The sequence below is a fragment of the Neopsephotus bourkii genome, unplaced genomic scaffold (assembly GCF_033783945.1).
Source record: "Neopsephotus bourkii isolate Nb327-2 ecotype Australia unplaced genomic scaffold, CSIRO-AGI_Nbou_v1 NB_1433, whole genome shotgun sequence".
NCBI classification, from domain to species: domain Eukaryota; kingdom Metazoa; phylum Chordata; class Aves; order Psittaciformes; family Psittacidae; genus Neopsephotus; species Neopsephotus bourkii.
The window spans coordinates 3171470-3188273 of NW_026901910.1; the positions used below are offsets into that span (position 1 = coordinate 3171470).

Consider the following 16804-nt stretch of genomic DNA (forward strand, 5'->3'; position numbering starts at 1 on the left):
AAAGAAGACTCTTGTTCCCAAGAGGAATTTCAGCTGACAAATGTGATTAAGCAAAAGACATCTCGACCAGGATGCAGCAATTGTTGCATAACGTGCCACAAGAGCTTCGATGGCAATATCTGGCTCTTTCAGACCTTACTGTACCCACTTGTTGAGCAGAATAGCCTTGATCAAGTAGAAACGTTAAGTACCTGAATGTTTCTGTTTAGTTCAACCATTAACACATTCAGGGTGAATCACAAGCTTACAAAATGTGGAATACTGTTCAACATACAGTTTCTAGCTCTTGTTACTTGTAAATAGCAAGCTATGCTTATGAAAGGGAGCGCAAAGGATGAATGGCATAGCAATATATATATTTGCAGATACTATATAGCATACTATATAAGAAAGAGGTACCTTGCAGACATAGAACCTGGGGCAGAGGCAAGACTGTGAGACAAGTAGCTAGTGACAGATTAAGGCTTAAAACTGGCTTCTTGTGACTTCCAGTGCCCACAGACAGGTCCTTGCTTCTCATTTGAAGGGAGCAAGGAGTTAAACAGTTTGAAGAGTGGAAAAGAGAACCTGCTAAATGTTATCTACAGCCTCTTCTCAACCCAATTTGCCTCTTTCCATGCTTTTTCCTCCTGCATAACTGAGGAAAATAATCTCTAGGAGCCTCACTGCAGCCTCATTCATCTCAACTTAAGGCCCTGAACAAGCAATGGCTGCAGAATTCCAGACCAGTTCCCAAGCAGTTTGCCCTTCACTTGACATTTATGAGGCCGCTGAAGGACCAGAGAGAGCACAGGGTGATTTTACTTGCTGATAAGCAGAAAAGGCCATTTTAGAGCAAAACAAATGATGAGGATTCAATTAGCCAAAATAATCTGCAGCTCAAGGAGAGATGCTGGGTGCTGACTCTGCAAAGCACAATGTCTTCATGGTGTAAGTCAAAGAGCTCTTCTACCTCATTGCCCTCAAAGAGGTTTCAGTAAGCACATAGACATGTATTACAGAATATAATTACAGATGGTTATCCAATTTTAAATCAAAACCTGATGCCAAAACCATACCACATAACAAACAGAAAACACGAAAGGGCTACTTTTGCATGTCTATCATCACACAGAGCATCAGCAAACCAAGTCTCAGAGCAAGGGCTTCATAATGACTCGGGTTTTCTTCAAATAGCTTCCTTCCACTGTAATTATATATATATATATATTTTACTAAAATAGTCACTTCACATGTCCTTTATACCGTATTACCACTGAAGGTATTAATTCAACATGGCAGTCCAGGACAAAAACTGATCTGATCTTGGTTCTATTTCTGGCTCAGTGACTGCGAGTACAGTGAATTACATGCAAGGTTTTTCCTTGACATTTGTGCACTTGGATTAGGCTCCTAATTGCTTACTAGCACTTCCCACTACTGAAAAGCCCAGAGAAATTAGCACAAAACCTGCTGTGAACCACTTCATCAAGCTATGAAACCAATTACAAAATACATCTATCGCTACTCCTCAAAGTTGTTCTCTGGGTCACCTTACACAGCATCCTAATGTTTCTTTTTGTTGAGAGAGAAGGATAGAAAATGTACTTTATGGACAGAGGTTCAGCCAAAATGGTCAGAATATTCTGGATGCAGGGAGAGACAAGTGACCTATTAATATGGTTTCCTCTTCCTGCTGCACAGACAGCAAATGGGAACGTTCTGGGCCCTAAGATCCATTTGCAGGATTTATAAGGAGGAGTGAAAGCCTCTCCTTTCCAAAACGCTAGCACCGTGTTGGTAGTTATGTGGGTCAGCTCTGATGGCTTTCAGCAGGATTATCAGCACCTATTTCTTCCTTTTGAATAAAAAGCACAGAGAAGAAATAGGGAGACGCAGAAGAATCGATGAAGACGGGAGAGAAGAACACCGGAACGTAACATTTCAACCTGCAGCGTGGCAGCTGAACAGCACAAAAGGCACAACAGCACAATTATGTCACCTGAATGAAACTACATCGCTAGTCTTCCCCCAAAAATTGAGGAAGAACTGGTTTGGAAATCCATCCTTCATTTGCAATACAACAGAACAAAGTTCGTGTTCACTGCACACAGTAGCTCTTTGCAGTATCGATATGAAACTGGAAGTAATTTAAACAGCTTCATCATTTCACTATGCAATTAAGGAGGCAAGAATTCCAAATACCCACTTTGGTCACTTTTACTTATTATGGCAGGCTTTGATTCTCTGCAATACAGAACACATTCCTCCTGGCCCTTTCTGACCAGCCTTTTAGTTTAGATTCCGTAGTCATCACAGGGCTACAACATAAAGAGTGTGTATGTGATAGTGCACAAACGTCCTCCCTTCCCTCTTAGACACTTGTGGCCCCAAGATGCTGACCCACCAACTGAAAGAGCAGGTATCATTGCCTGCACTTCCCAAGTGGCAGCCTTACAGCACACACAACTGAAACTGCCTAACGTTAATCTTCACTGCTCCCTGACATCAAACGGCTTCTAATTTTAGCTCTGCTGTTCTGTAGCCCTACCTAGTTCCCATCCCACCCCCACAACTATATAATAGATCCTTCCTTCAGATAAGTAGGGTGTTGGAACATTGAGAGGGTTTTTTTTTTTTCTCACCCACAGGCACTAGCAGAAAAATGAATTGCAGATTTATTTTTAGGCAGAGCCTTTGGCCCTTATTTTCTCTGTAGGTTCCCTATAGCAGGTTCTGCGGCTTAGAAATATTCCAACCAACAAATCGGCACAAGCAGTGCAGAAGGAACCACAAAAGGAGGAAAAGCGGATGAGCAGACTTTTGTTCAGTATCCCATTTATAGGGTATCAAGTTCAGCCACCGGCTTGCTCTTATCCCTGCAAGACTCCTTAGTCATTTGATTGCCATTTTTTCATAAAAGATCCAAATTAGTATCCGTCTACGCTGGATTATGCACTCCCCTGACGAGGAAGAAGGCTAATGGTGAGCAGCACTGCCTAAGATATATGGGGAGGGAAAGCTGCCCGCCCTGCTGTTGTAGTTTCTGCCTTTCTGAAGCGTAAAGCTCAGGGCCTGGCTTATTATAGCCCCTAGGGACCCATGAGATAACAGTGATGTAAGGCTGGAAGCCGGAGTTCTCTCTTGCAATCCCACATCACAACATAAAGCCATATGCGAGGGTATAAAAACATTATGCTGTGACATGAAGGTAACCTATTAGACCAAGATACTAGGCCCTGACTAGACAGATACATGTTGTCTTACAGCAGTAACAGCATACTAAGGGACTGCAGTATCACTGCTGGTACCAGGATGCTGTATAGAACAGCATGATGCTGCACTGGTACATCAGGACCTTGCGTCATGTTTTGATGTCATAGAGTGGTGATGGTTACACATCAGGGTTCTGCTGTACTGCAGCATACTGTGACCACCTAATGACTCCATGGTATGCAGCTATGCTGTGATGTGATATGATACCAGATGGTGATGAGATCATTTTGGGCAGAATTAGGTGGCGTACTGCAAAAACGCATGACATCGTATTAGAGATCAGCACCATTACCTTGTGCCAAAACAAGCCTGTGCTGAGCCTCAGAGGTGGCCAGAGGTTCCCCCATAAGATGCACTATGTTATTTTGAGCAGTCTAACAGCATGAAATGAATGGGTAGTCTCAAAACAGGCAACAGCAAGTCCTCTTCCTAACGGTCAGAGCGGGCTGCTCCTGCTGACAGCATTCTGTCCCTGTGCTACTGCCCTTCCTGGTACAGAGAGAAATCATGTGTCTGCCTGAGAACAGCTCCATAAGGAAATCTGCATTAACCCCAGCAGTGCCATCTAGAACTGGAATGAACACTTCCACAGCAAGGACCAAAAGATCTGCTTGTATGCCATACATTTGATGCGATTTTCTCTTTAGATAAATACTAACCCTATAAAGCCATTTCACTGCAGATATTGGAAGCCATGCAACCCATGTTAAAGTACCTTAACCAAGTTTGACAAACAGCAAAGTGTATTCTATACTTAGATCTGTGCCTCTCTAGAACCATACCAATCAGTCCAGTAGTGACAAACAGATATACTTAGGTTTTGAAGGACTTGAAATAACATCCTTAACTTACCCTTCTGTGCCTGGATACTGCAGCACAGTCAGATAAATAGAACTGCCTGCAAACATCCTAGAGGTGAAACACAGTAACTACTGCATAGTCCCAAAATGCTGTATACTTCAATTAAATAAGGCAAGCAATCAGACCACTTGACTTGTTCCTCTTTGGGATTCAGAGGAGGATAAGGGGAGGATGCTGGAGAGATAGCCCAAGCAGGGCTTGGTTAGCACTCTCACAAGCATCTCCAGGGGAGCGGATGAGGACCTTCACTGCACTCCCCAGCAGAACACAGCCCCCAGGGCAGCGCAGTGCCCCCAGGACCCTGAGACAGAGAAAACTCAGAGGTAAGAGCGTCACCTACTGAATCACTGCGGCATTTCAGCTAGCACAGGAGTAATCTTACGTCCCCCATGAGGAACCCACCAGCCTCACTTACTTAGCTCTGAATCTGACTAAATCAACTAGCTAGCTTCAACCTGGCGCGTTGTAAGTGCTGTGACAGAGCTGGGGATGCAAAAGCTCACCGGTGACACACTTAAAGATGTCCAGCGTTGCTCATGGGTAGGTACAGAACCGAATGCAGTGGGGTGCCATGTTATTGCAGATACACATGAGCACAGCATTCCTAACACATGCTTTGCTCTCCCGGTAGTACGCTAAGCTATTATGCAACTCATCAGCCCAACTGCATACCACATAAAGCAGCGAATCAGTGCACGAGTTGGGTTTTCTTTTTAATTAAAGGAATAAAAAGGGAAGGTTTTGGAATGCTAACAGTTACATCACTTGTACAGCCGATGTTACACATGGCCATGTATATATAGAATTTCCAAGGCTCTCAGGGTAATTAAATTAAAGATAAAATGACAGAAATTAGAGACAGAGATGACCTATTGAGTCATCCCTGGCTCTGGTCTGTCCCCTGGGGCCCAGCACAAGATGCTGCCTAGTGCTGTGCTGTGCTGCTTTCATTCTTTACACTGAAAACAATAAATAAAACAACAGAGGGAAAATAACTTCACTTCTTTCGCACACTTCACAGGGAAGGATCTCAAAGCACTGAATTCAGACTGATGCAAAACGGCGCACTGGAGAGGGAGGCTGTTATTTCGATGATGACTTCCTTTTTCATTACAGAGGAAAAGGATTAAGGAATAGAAACAGGCCTTCACATTGCTCCTGTCATCCACTTTGCAATTTCCATCCCAATCCCAAAGTCGCATTCCACTGTTAACTATGGAACCGTTCCCATCTGATAAAGTTCTGATTAAATCAGTTTCATCACCCTAATTCAAAGGCGATTTATCCCAACTAAGTCATTTTGATATATGAGGGATTTCAAATAGTTTTGATATACTCAAGATTTTATGTAAACCTTTGTTGGCCTGATTTATATTAGATATATATATATATAGAATCGCATCTATATATATTGCATGCATTATATTTACATGCCCGTGGAAAATAGAACATTGACACCCAAAGGTCTGAGATACACAAACAGCTTTGCTGATCACTTTCACCAACACAGTGTTTTCTTTCATTCCCCGCTTGTCCAAACCCAGAGACTTTCCCCCCAAAACACCCAGGAACCACCAAAGAATTAAATGAGCACTTTGGTACCTTCCAGGACGCTGTTAGTTTCCTCGACTCCCAACTCTTAATACGTTATTAAAGCAACATAAGGTGCATCCCCAAAAGCAGCTATTTAAAGGACAAGCCGAGCAGGAGCCATTCCACGCACACCGGATTCAAAACGTTTTCTCCACCTCCCTTCAGGATAAACCTGCACAGATCTATTTAAGCTGGGTGCAAACAGACACGGGCTCCAGGCGCTCAGGTGTGCGTGCGTGCAGAGATGCAAATTCATGCACAACCATAGCAGAAGCCGGGAAGAGGAGGGGAAAGGGTGGCGGCAGCAGGGAGGAAGATGCAGCCAGACCAGAGGGAAGCTCACGGCATCACGGTCCTGATGCGGAGATGCCCGGACAGGAACGGCCCGTCGTTCCATCTATCCCCACTCACTTCCCCGGCGGCTCCCCCCGAACCAGCAGCCCCGCATTGATTCCCCCCCGCCCCCGGCGGTGCTGCAGTGGCTCCGAGCTTCACAGCGCAGGCACCGGGCAACTTAGCGGAGCGCATCCCTCTCCCCGCCGGCCCCCCCTTCGCCGCAGGGCTGGGAAGGAGGATTTGGGGAAGAGGGAAGGGAGGGGTGAGATGGCGCTCTGCTTACCAGGCGAGCTTGAACCCTTTCATTAGTACAGTCACGATAATCCGATGCCCGTGTCCTTGTCTGCCCACTGACAGCTCCAGAGGTCCCAGGACATATTGGAGCAGACCCGGCCGGCGAGCATCCCCCGGGGAGCGCCGAGCCGCATGCACACAGCCCCCCGCGGCGGGGCACGGCCGCCCCCCGGCCCCGGTAACCCCCCCCACAGGCACCGCGCTCCCGCACTAGCAGCGCCGGGGGCTGAGCCGCCCCGCTCTCTGCTGAGCATGTGCAGCGCCGGCAGGACAGCGCGCAGCACAGCATGCCATGGCAGCACAGCATTCCATAGCAGCACGGCCTGACCCCCCCCCCCCCCCCCCTCCCCGGCAGCGCTGGAGCCGGCACAAGGGGGATGTGGCTTCCTCCGCTCCCGTCCCTCCTGCGCCGGTTAGCGCAAGCAGAGTAGCCCCATCACCAACACGGGCTCCCTCTCGATGAATTAACCCATCGCTCCGGCCTCAGAACACTACTAAGAACTGCTACAGCGTAATTGAAACAGGAAGGCGGGGGGAGAAGAAAGTGTCTTATTCTCATAATACCCAGTGCTTGCACAGAAGGCTCAATTGTGTAGCTTTGCTTGGAAGTACAGACTGGTTTGAATTGGAAAGGAGCTTAAAGCTCCTCCAGTTCCAAGGACACCTTCCACTGGAGGAGCTTGCTCCAAGCCCCATGCAACCTGGCCTTGAACACTGCCAGGGATGGGGCAGCCACAGCTTCTCAAGGGAAGACATTTTATTTGACTTTGTTTAATGAAGGGACCAGATCTTTTTTCTGGTTCTCCCCCATCCTCAAACGATGGACAGAAGCCAAGTCTAAACAGACATCCCAAGTTCTAGTTCTTCTGTAAGGCTTTGGACATCCCAGTGCAGGTAAATGGAAACAGGACCGTGGCAGCAGGGCTGATGGTTTAGAAACTGTTCAAGTAACACTGAAATGTGGTTCCAGGTCGTGGAGCCCCTCCAAATAGCTTCCCAAGCTCCCATTGCCCCATGTTGCAGTCTTTGCTTCACTGTTCCATACCATCATGCTGCAATTAGTGTGAAACTGCATCCTCTCTTCCACTGCATTTGTGAAGGGCAGTGATTGGCAGCATCCGAAGAGGCAAGCCCTGGGATAGGCAGAGATTGAAACACCTGCATTGAAAACTGCTTCCAACATGAACATGAAAGCACACCTTCTCATTGATTTCTAGACAAACAGTATTAACTGAGCCATAAAGCTGGGCACATGCATTTCCACATGACAAACTGCATGGGAAAACCACAGATCTCACCCCATGTAATCCCAGACTCAGCCCTCATTAGGTCCAGCCTCTATCAGATGCCTGGCTTGGACTCAGCTTTTCTCCACAAGATTCCTTGAATCTATGGCCTGCAGGTTGTCAAGGAGGGAAGCAAATCACAGTGCTGTAAAATGGGTCAGGAGACCTGCAAGCTTGGCAAATCTGGGACAGACTAATGCTGCAGAGTCACATGTTTAGAAACCAAAGCTCAGGCAAGAAAGGTATTAAGAGATAAGCAGTCATGTACATAACACAGGGGTTTGGAAATTATCAAAGCAGATAAGACCACTTAGAAGAAAGTGCCTGTTTCAGCATCCTTCTGGCAGCTGCAGCCACAATTCAGCTGGGATCCTTGCAGCAGGAGCCTTGGTGAAGGCGCTGTGGATCAACACCACCAGTGAACACCAAGCAGGTGATCCCACCATTCACAGGTTGGATTCTGCATTCACTTGCCTGATCCACCCATGTTAGATAATGCTGCCTGGGCAAACCCTTTCCTTTTCCTCCATCCTTAGCAAAAACCACTCCAGGGAAGAGATATCACAATTTAAATAAGGGAACAAAAGAGCATATGTAGATATTGAGAGAGAGATAGGCTACGCACAGCCACCCTGTCCACCTCCGCAGTGCTAAGAATACTTAGAATTCACACGCACACTGAATTCCAGATAAATTATCTACCTACTCCATCCCGAGCATCCATCCCACAAAATGGAAAATGGGAAGACAGGAAAAAGCACATTCAGAACTATGGCTTCAGCACTCCAAACCCAGTTCTGGCTCTGTTTGGAAAAAGCCCTGTAATCCATGTCTTTTCACTCATCTGTGGAGCTCCATGTTGTAAGGAGACACTGAGTACATGGTTGTAATAAGCAGCAATGATAGATTGCTTTGGATTGTGTGTCAACAGAAATGACAAATGACCTTTGATCATTATGTTTTGGATGCAAAAAAGCTTTCATAAGCCTTTTTTTAAGAATTCCTTTATTTTTCCATATGAATAGTCAAATAAATTAGCAAAATAATAATACAAATGTAAGCACTGGTTTTCCTTTTAGTTTGCTTTCATGTTTCATGAAAAGAAGCCTAAAGGTGAAACACTGAGAGCAGGCATCTCTTTGGCCAACATTAGCCATCACACAATCCCGAAACCACCACAGTAACACTGTCTCCTTTATGTCTCACCTACCACAGCCTCTCCTCCCTTAACCTAACCAAAATCTGAATTCAACAGCAGCTGTAAAACATACCAAGGTGCCCTTCACTTCTGCTGAGGAAGGCAGGAGCCTCCAAAGTATAAATCCTTAACTAGAGCACTAAGACCATCAGCTAAGTTCTTCCCTACAACTTTGATACCTCACCTCTCACAGCCACATTCCTTCCCAACTCTCCCCCGTACCTCCCTCCATACAGGATGCTGCAGTTGTGGCTCTCATGGCCCTCTGTTGGCTGCCACCTCTGTGTCCATATTAAAACTGCATCTTCTGCCTCTTCCTTAAACACATGCTGTTCTCTACACCTTGTTACTTCCTTCTCTACATTTTAGATCCCTCCATCAGCTATTTCATAACATCCATTGATTACTTTTGCATCTTTCAGTGTTATGTTCTGTTCTCAGCTCCCTTTCCTATCTCAGTCATCAAATCACCTTTCCCTCTCCCACAACCCAAGATTTCTTTGCCGTAGCAATCCCCTTTCTTCTTCGTATTCATTTCTACTTCACCTAGTCACACAGCCAAATGTATATTTTCCCCAATGACTACCCTTCATAAAGGATGTTAGATGAGATGTTCATAGCCATAATATCTGCAAGTCAAAGAATTCGCTTATTGCAGTAGAGATTTGAGGGTTTGGGAGAGAGATCTCCTTTTCTAATGGCAAAAAGAATGAGGTACATAATCTGCTAAGCCTAAACAATGAATAACAATCCGTTTACACGGTGTCCCTTCCCCCCCAGGCCAAATTCTCATGAACTTCAAAAGGGATTCGAGAAGATAATTTGGATACTGGCCTCCTGCCCGTAATATTTTGAGTACTTCTGGTCCAGAGCAAGAACACCATGAATACAGCCTCCCTTGTGGCTTCTGGTGCTTCCACCAGCAGTCAGGATGAGGAAGTCAAACAGCACACACACACAGACACTAAAAACAGCAACAGAGTAAAAGCCATGCAGGACTTTCTCAAACAGGCTTGGAGGTTATGAATTGCATTAAAATAGGAGTCGGGAAAAAAGAGACGGATGTTTTCCTGACCTGTAACTATAAACTGTTAAGACCACATGAATTTTAAAGAGTTAGAGCTGTAATACACAACCCCAGAGTTACTTATTCTTCCTGACCTCCAACTTAGATGAAAGGAAGACTAAATGGTACCGTCCAGATAAAACAGTGCTTTACATGCCCTCTGCACAGGCAACAACATCTGGACAAAGTGACAGGCTGTAATGGATTAGGGCTTGGTGTTCTGTTCTGGTCAGACAGCAAGGAACAGACAGTTTGTACACAGCATTTCGCCACCTCCCTTGTCAGGGTCTGGAGGAAGCACAGAGGCAACTATAGACATGAAAAGTCATATAGCAGTAGTTAATATTTAGCATTATTTTATTCACATGCCAGGTATTTTGCATTTGCCCCTTGTCCTTCTCCCCTTACACACGCTCCTCCAAGCAATCTCAGTCTGAGCAAGTGCTATCTAATAAAAGCCAAGGAAACAATCTCTGCAGTACTGTAGATCAGTGTCTTTTCTGTCTTCACTCATCACTCCTGTTACAGCTTTTGAAGACAATGTGTTTCTCAAGATGGAACACGTAATTCAGGTACTTAAATATCTCCCCCTCACCCTGGAAGTTCTGAGAACTTTCCATGTATGTACTTGCAGCACAGAACCTTTCAGTGTGAGAAGAATGAAAGACAGCTCACTGATTTATGTTCCTCATTGCCACTAGTTGATTACCTGGAAAATGATTCATGCTTTCCCAAGAAGAACTGGCCTAATTTTTGTCTAACAGATCAACTACTTTTCCCCTCGGCACTCAGCAGGAGCAGGGACAAAACAATCCAGGTTCCAACTTGTTGCGGGGCACTACATAAGGAAAGGTGACACATCACCATGTCACCATCCCAAAGCAAGGTACCCCACAGTGTACAAGGGACAAAGATTGCACCTTCAGTTCTGAAAAGCCTTAAGATGACTGATTGAATGATTGGTTACCCTGGGATTAAACCAACAGCCTACAAACCAGTAAAAGCTGCACTCCTCTCTATTTTTAATGCTCTAAATACAGGACTATTCTTTACCACGTCAGGAAATGACACTTCTTGAGATACCCTCAAAGGTGCCCCAGCAGAAAAGGAAGTGACAGTGCAACACAATGGAGAGCAGCCATGGAAGTAAGTAACATCCTGGAATTACATCCCATGGCCACCTTCTGGCATCATCTCAGCTGAGAAAATACGTCTGTGAAACCTTCTCACAAGTTCTTTGCTAATGCAGGCTAACCCCAGCAGAAATCAAGCAACGTGAATAACATCCCTTGGAGGCTCCAAACCAAGCAGAACAGGGGGAATGGACCCAACCTTTTCAGAAAGTAAAACAGATTATTTATGGAGGAATATTTAGCTTTCAAATAGGGGACTAAACAACAGCACTTGCCATGGTCTAAGTCCAAATGAACCTGTATGCATTCCCATAATGTTTACATCATAACTGATTTCTAAGAGGTATCTGTTTTAGAGGGTTCAAGCTAGACCCACTTTTCACTCAAGATACATTTTCCTGGAAAGGTAATGAGGATTTCAGTACTTTCACACTCAGCCGGTGCTTTAACACCATAGATCATGTTTTCCTTCAATTACAAACCAGCAGATATTAGAAACAAGTGCAGCCAAAAGAGTTTTAAAGGGGGTTTCTTGGGTTTGGTTTTGAAAATGCCAGTTTTTTGACACAGAAAACCTGGAGTCTCCCAAAGCATCACAGCAGCTATAACTGAGATGTCATTTCCAATTGGCTCCAATGCCACTAACCCTTCAGCATCCGCCACGGTAGCTTTTCTCAAGCACCACAGCTGGAAGAGGGTACAGCAACAAACAGTTGCAGCTTGAGCAAACATGATAGCGGGGATGATTTCACCTTTATAAAGCAATGTTTGTCCAGAGGGACTTCATACGATATATTAGCCCTAGAAACACAAAGCCTGCACTGACATGCAACTCAGGGCAAAGCAGGGCAGCTGCTCACCAGTGTTATCCAGGCTACCAGAAACGTGTGAAAAGGGAAATCTCCAGTTCAACTTGATTTCTATCTGAGCTATAAGACTAAGCCCTACAATACATTAACAGCACCACAGTGAGGGTTTTAAACCATGGATTTCAGTCCCCTAGGTAGAACAGTTAAGCTTCTGGAACACAGCATCCCTATTCCTTATTGCCACGCTAGAGCACCCAGTACAGCGCAAGCTTAGGAGCAGGAGGTTTATACCTACTAATGCCATTTCCCACTCTTTGCAAGCTACAGCTCTTTTTGGCCACGCTTAATGCGAGACCCTGCCGAGATAAAAGCACAGGATGCATTTTGCAGGCACATCCCCTGCACTTTAACCTTGCTATGAAGGGAAGTCACATCTTCCTTATGCCAGGAACCAAACCAAAGGCATTACCACACATAACATATCCCTGCCGTCAGATACAACCCTTCAGTGGTGGCACAGCCTTGTGCTTCCCAGGTCTCACCGAGCCATGCTGAAGCCATTTCTGCCTCACAAGCCCATCTCAGTTCCAGTTCCATTCCCACAGCTTTCCATCCTGGCAGCCCGCAGGAAAGCAGAACCTACACCCTGGTAAAAGCCAGCAGCGCAGGCAACAGAGAAGCCTCACAGCAAAGGGCGGATGTATCCATAAGCTCGAGTTACTTTCTCACCCGGCGCTCCCCTGAGATCCTTTCCAAGGAATAAAGCTGCCAAAAGGCATTTCTGCTCACAGAGCAAGCCCAGGGACCGGGAAACCTGCCCCTAAAGCACCCTCTAGTGTCACTTTCCCATAGAGCAGCATGCCAGCATCCCGGCTCCCTCCACAGCTTCATAAACCACTGCTGACAGTGATGTGGACTCCCCCGTTTCTCTCCCACCTACCCTGGACCTTCACTAGAGCATCAGCATCTCAAGGCTGCCTGAAACCTTACAAGAACGCAACATATAAAAGCCTTCATGTCCAGAACCTCAGTCCCATCACCCCCAGCACGGGTACCACTGTAGGGAAAAGGGTGTATAGAAAGGAAATGTTTGAGAGACAAAGTAAGAAGTTGCCAAGCGAAACCACTTACGCACAGTGAGGCCGGCAGCATTTCCATCCTACCTTTGCTGTCGCCATATCAGACGTCTCCATGTTTTCTGCTTGGCCTATCCGTAAACAAGAGCATTGAACGAGAAGGGAGGGGAGAGAAAGGGAAAGTCAAAACATGAAGAAGAGAAGACAACTTGACAAGAGGATGGCAACAACAAAAGTCACTTAAGAGCTAGTCCCAAGCTTTTCCTCCTGCACTCAGATGGGCAGAAGCATCATCTCAGGCAGATGGCCCCAGTATCAGTACTTAGGAGTCTGGCACAAGACCCAAGTCATTGCCACCTCCCCATACAAACTCCTCCCCCTTGCCACCACCCAAAGGTCTAGTAAAACACACGGACCCTCCTCCCAGCTTCCCTTTGAAGCTGAGCTTCTGCAGGGAGTCGGGGAGCAACCCATCTCACATTATAGAAGGGAGAGGGACACAATCAACCCCCCCACCACTGGTACTTTATGAATCGGGAGAAAGGAAGAAAGCGAGTGCATTCTGGGCAGTGCGCAGGGAAAGGGGGAGCGATCAGACGTCAGGAAATAGGGAAGGAAGAGGCAGCTTTTGAAAGGAAAGAGTGAAAGGCGTCAGCCAGACAGGTAGAGAAGCAATGGTGCAAAATAAGCAAGCCAGACAGGCCATTTAGAGAGATCTACACGTGCAGAGAGAAACGCAAGGTGGAGGCTGATCATCTGCACCCTGCTGGGAACACTCACCTCAGCAACCCTCAAACGATCTGGCCTAAACTAGGAGCTCTTTGGTGCACACTCTGAGCTCAGGCTGAAAACCTCCAATCATCTAAGGTAAGCTTTGTCCCAGCATCAAGAGGCATCCGTAGCTGCCTGGCTGAGGCTGGCCCTGATTGGCGCTGCAGAGTGACTTCACGCCGCCCCATTCATCACCCACAGCTTCTCCCTCCCGGTCCTGCAGGCTCCTCCTGGCCTACTTTACTCCAGTAAATCAGTCTGGAGCCTATTGGGCAGCCCAGGAACCGCTGCACGCAGCTCCTGCCCTGGCAAACCAGACAGACATGAGCAATCCTGGCTGGGAGGGAGGCAGAACAAACACTGCAGAGCTCAGTCAAATTAAGAGCCTCTGAGGGCTAGAAACATCACTGCTTGAAAGTGCTTATTCATACAACACTGTGCTCAGGCACACAGCGGGCACCGCAGCACAGCGCACAAAGAGCAGAGGCGCTGGCAAATCCTTTACAACACACTAAGCAGTTTGCACATCGAAGGACAGCTAATGCACCTCTGCAGAACAGCGGTGCTGCTATTCCCTGGTGTAATGTACACACCTCACCCCCATAGGACAGACCCACTGGGTTCTAGTAACCTATTTTGCAGTCCTGCTATTAGTATGCAAAGGAATCTATATATAAACCAGCCATCATCATCACGCTGATGTGCAGAGTAAATAGTAAAGATGGGCCATCAATCAACGGATAACAGTACTTAGCACTCAAATCACCTCTGAAAAGGACCATCAGTATAGAATACACACAGCAACACTCCTGCCAAACCCTGTCTGGCATACAGGAACTGTGTATTTCTGGTGTGTATTTTTGCTGTATTTCATGCAGTTACCTGCTTATACAAATCAAGGCTGGCAAACCTCATCTCTTCACTTGGCATATTCAAATTATACCAATAATTTGGTTACCAGGGATATAAAGCCCCCCTTATAAGCACGTCTTTCAATCTCCACTCCAAGCATTGCTGTGGATATAATGTAACTTCAACATACCCAATCCAATGCCACATATAGGAAAATTATCACCACACCACCCCAGCTACACTCAGTAGGATGAGTATCGCCATCCCTGCTGTGTGCTAGGACCTGTGCCACAAACACACACACTGTGGATAATCTACTCCCTAACCCCACTTTTATGGAGCTGCTGAAGCCCCATAGCAGCAGGGACTGCTGTTTAACCTCCCCTGAGTTTGTAATTGCCCCAAAAAAAGATATCTTACAAAGAGGAAAACATGGTTTGTGTTAGAAGCATCACCTGAATGTGTAGGACCCCTTCAAAGAGTCACACAGACACAACTCTCAGCCATTAGGGCATCCTCTGTACGGATACATCCCTGCAGCTTACTCCTGCCCATCATTACAGTTATAGCTTCACATTGAGTAGAGCAGACTCACCTCAGATTCCTGGTTTTACTTACTCAAGTACCCACACAGTGCAAACAAGAGGCTTAGAAGGCTCAGACAGATTAGTTCACTAGGAAAGGTGCATGACCTGCAGGCACAGAATGCAACACTGCATGTGCATCACCACTTCAGCTACAGTTCGATTCTCTCTTATGGCAAGAAAGGTCTGCAGGAGTTGGGGGAGCAGTAAAAAACCCCTTGTGCCTCTCCGAGACATTCATGCAGAACACAACCCGTTAGTAACAGTACTAGTGGGAGGGAAAACTAGAAGCAAGTTATGAAACATTATCAGGAGAGAAGGAACAGCTTCAAAGAATGGGAGAAACTAAGGAAGACATAGTTATGCACCTTAGGGTATGGGCCAGATGGTTAAACTCCTGAACTCCCAATGTCGGCATTCTGCAGCCTCTGCTGTCAGAGAAAGCGACATGCAATCACAGCCCCGGTGAGTTAGGGCACACCTCCATTCCCACAGGGAAAACTAAATCTCAGCAGGGACCCTCTCTTTGCTGCAGCAATTAGGAAGTCACGTAAGACTGGTTTTCCAGAGGGAAAAATGTGCATTTCATGCTCTCGGCATCATGGGAGCTGTAGTCACACTGTACGCAGAACAGAGTGCCTGTGAGGCATCTCTGAGCTATGTGAATACAGTGTTTGTCATGGCGTGCGAGTTCGAAGTTGGTCTTGGAGGGAGAGCAAGGTAGAACAGCATCACTGCAGGAAAGCAGTACCTTCAGCTATGCTGGAAGAAGGGAATTGAGACAAGTAGAGACTTTGGAGGAGAAGGAATACTGTCATGTAAGGAGAGAGTCCGTATCAATAGGGTGGAGAAACGGGGATGATTCACACTGCTGATGCTTCTTTTTTTGAGCAATATTATAACAAAAGAGGGCTGCTGCTTTCAGCAGTCTTTTGGCTCTTTTTTAACTCATTGTCTCACATGTTTGAACTCCTAACCTCCCATTTGCTTGAGATGGTGAAATAACCTCTCCCACCCCACAAAAGACTCATTCACTCTGAAAAGGGGAAGGCACACAACAGAAAGCTTCATGATTCATGGCATGCTTCAGAGAAATTACTCTGATTTGAATCCATCACATAATGAAAAGCCATCTTCTACCTTCCTTTATGAATAACTTGCAGCCGCCAGTGAAAAGGCAATGAGATTTCATTACTTGCACAGAAATATGTCCCGATCGTCTCCCACCCCATTTAGATCAAGATACTCTGAAATACCATGAAGTAGCAGGTCACATCACACCATAGCCTCATACCTTAACAGAACAAGATCTTCACTGAGGATAATGCTGAGCATCTGATCTCTCAAAATCAAAGTGAAGTGCCTAACAGCCAAGACCCTTTGGATCCTCACAACTTGGAAGTCTTTCAAGTACACTGAGCTAAACCTTTACATGGAGTCCAACAGCCTTCAGTCTTAGGGCTTGCATTGCCTAAGGGATAATCCATAGAGACACATAGGTAGCACACCAGAGAAACAAAGCCTTCTGCACTTGTCCCATGGGATGTCTAAATGCAGTATCCAATCATATGTTTCAGATAAATGGGTGAAAATCTGATAGCGAGAACATAAACCACAAAATATTGGCTTTAGGAATATAAATCCTAGAGGAATGACTGCAAATTCCTAAGGAAGAAAAAGGTCCTACATT

General features: G+C 46.0%; 1 protein-coding gene across 10 annotated transcripts in view; it reads right to left on the reverse strand.

Annotated features, from left to right (window-relative positions):
• Positions 1–16804, reverse strand: part of GRAMD1B (GRAM domain containing 1B) — a 109639-nt gene that overhangs the window by 44478 nt on the left and 48357 nt on the right. The window contains exon 1 of one of the 10 annotated variants that reach the window (XM_061368486.1): positions 12995–13027. The exons of 7 other annotated variants lie outside the window; for them this stretch is intronic. Coding sequence is in view for 1 of the 3 variants with exons in the window: in XM_061368484.1 (XP_061224468.1) it covers positions 6329–6351 (23 nt within the window). In the remaining 2 variants the exon portion in view is untranslated. Of the gene's footprint in view, positions 1–6037; positions 6127–6328; positions 6550–12994; positions 13028–16804 lie in introns of those variants that run through there. 2 more of the 10 variants (XM_061368484.1, XM_061368487.1) reach the window with 2 other exon arrangements.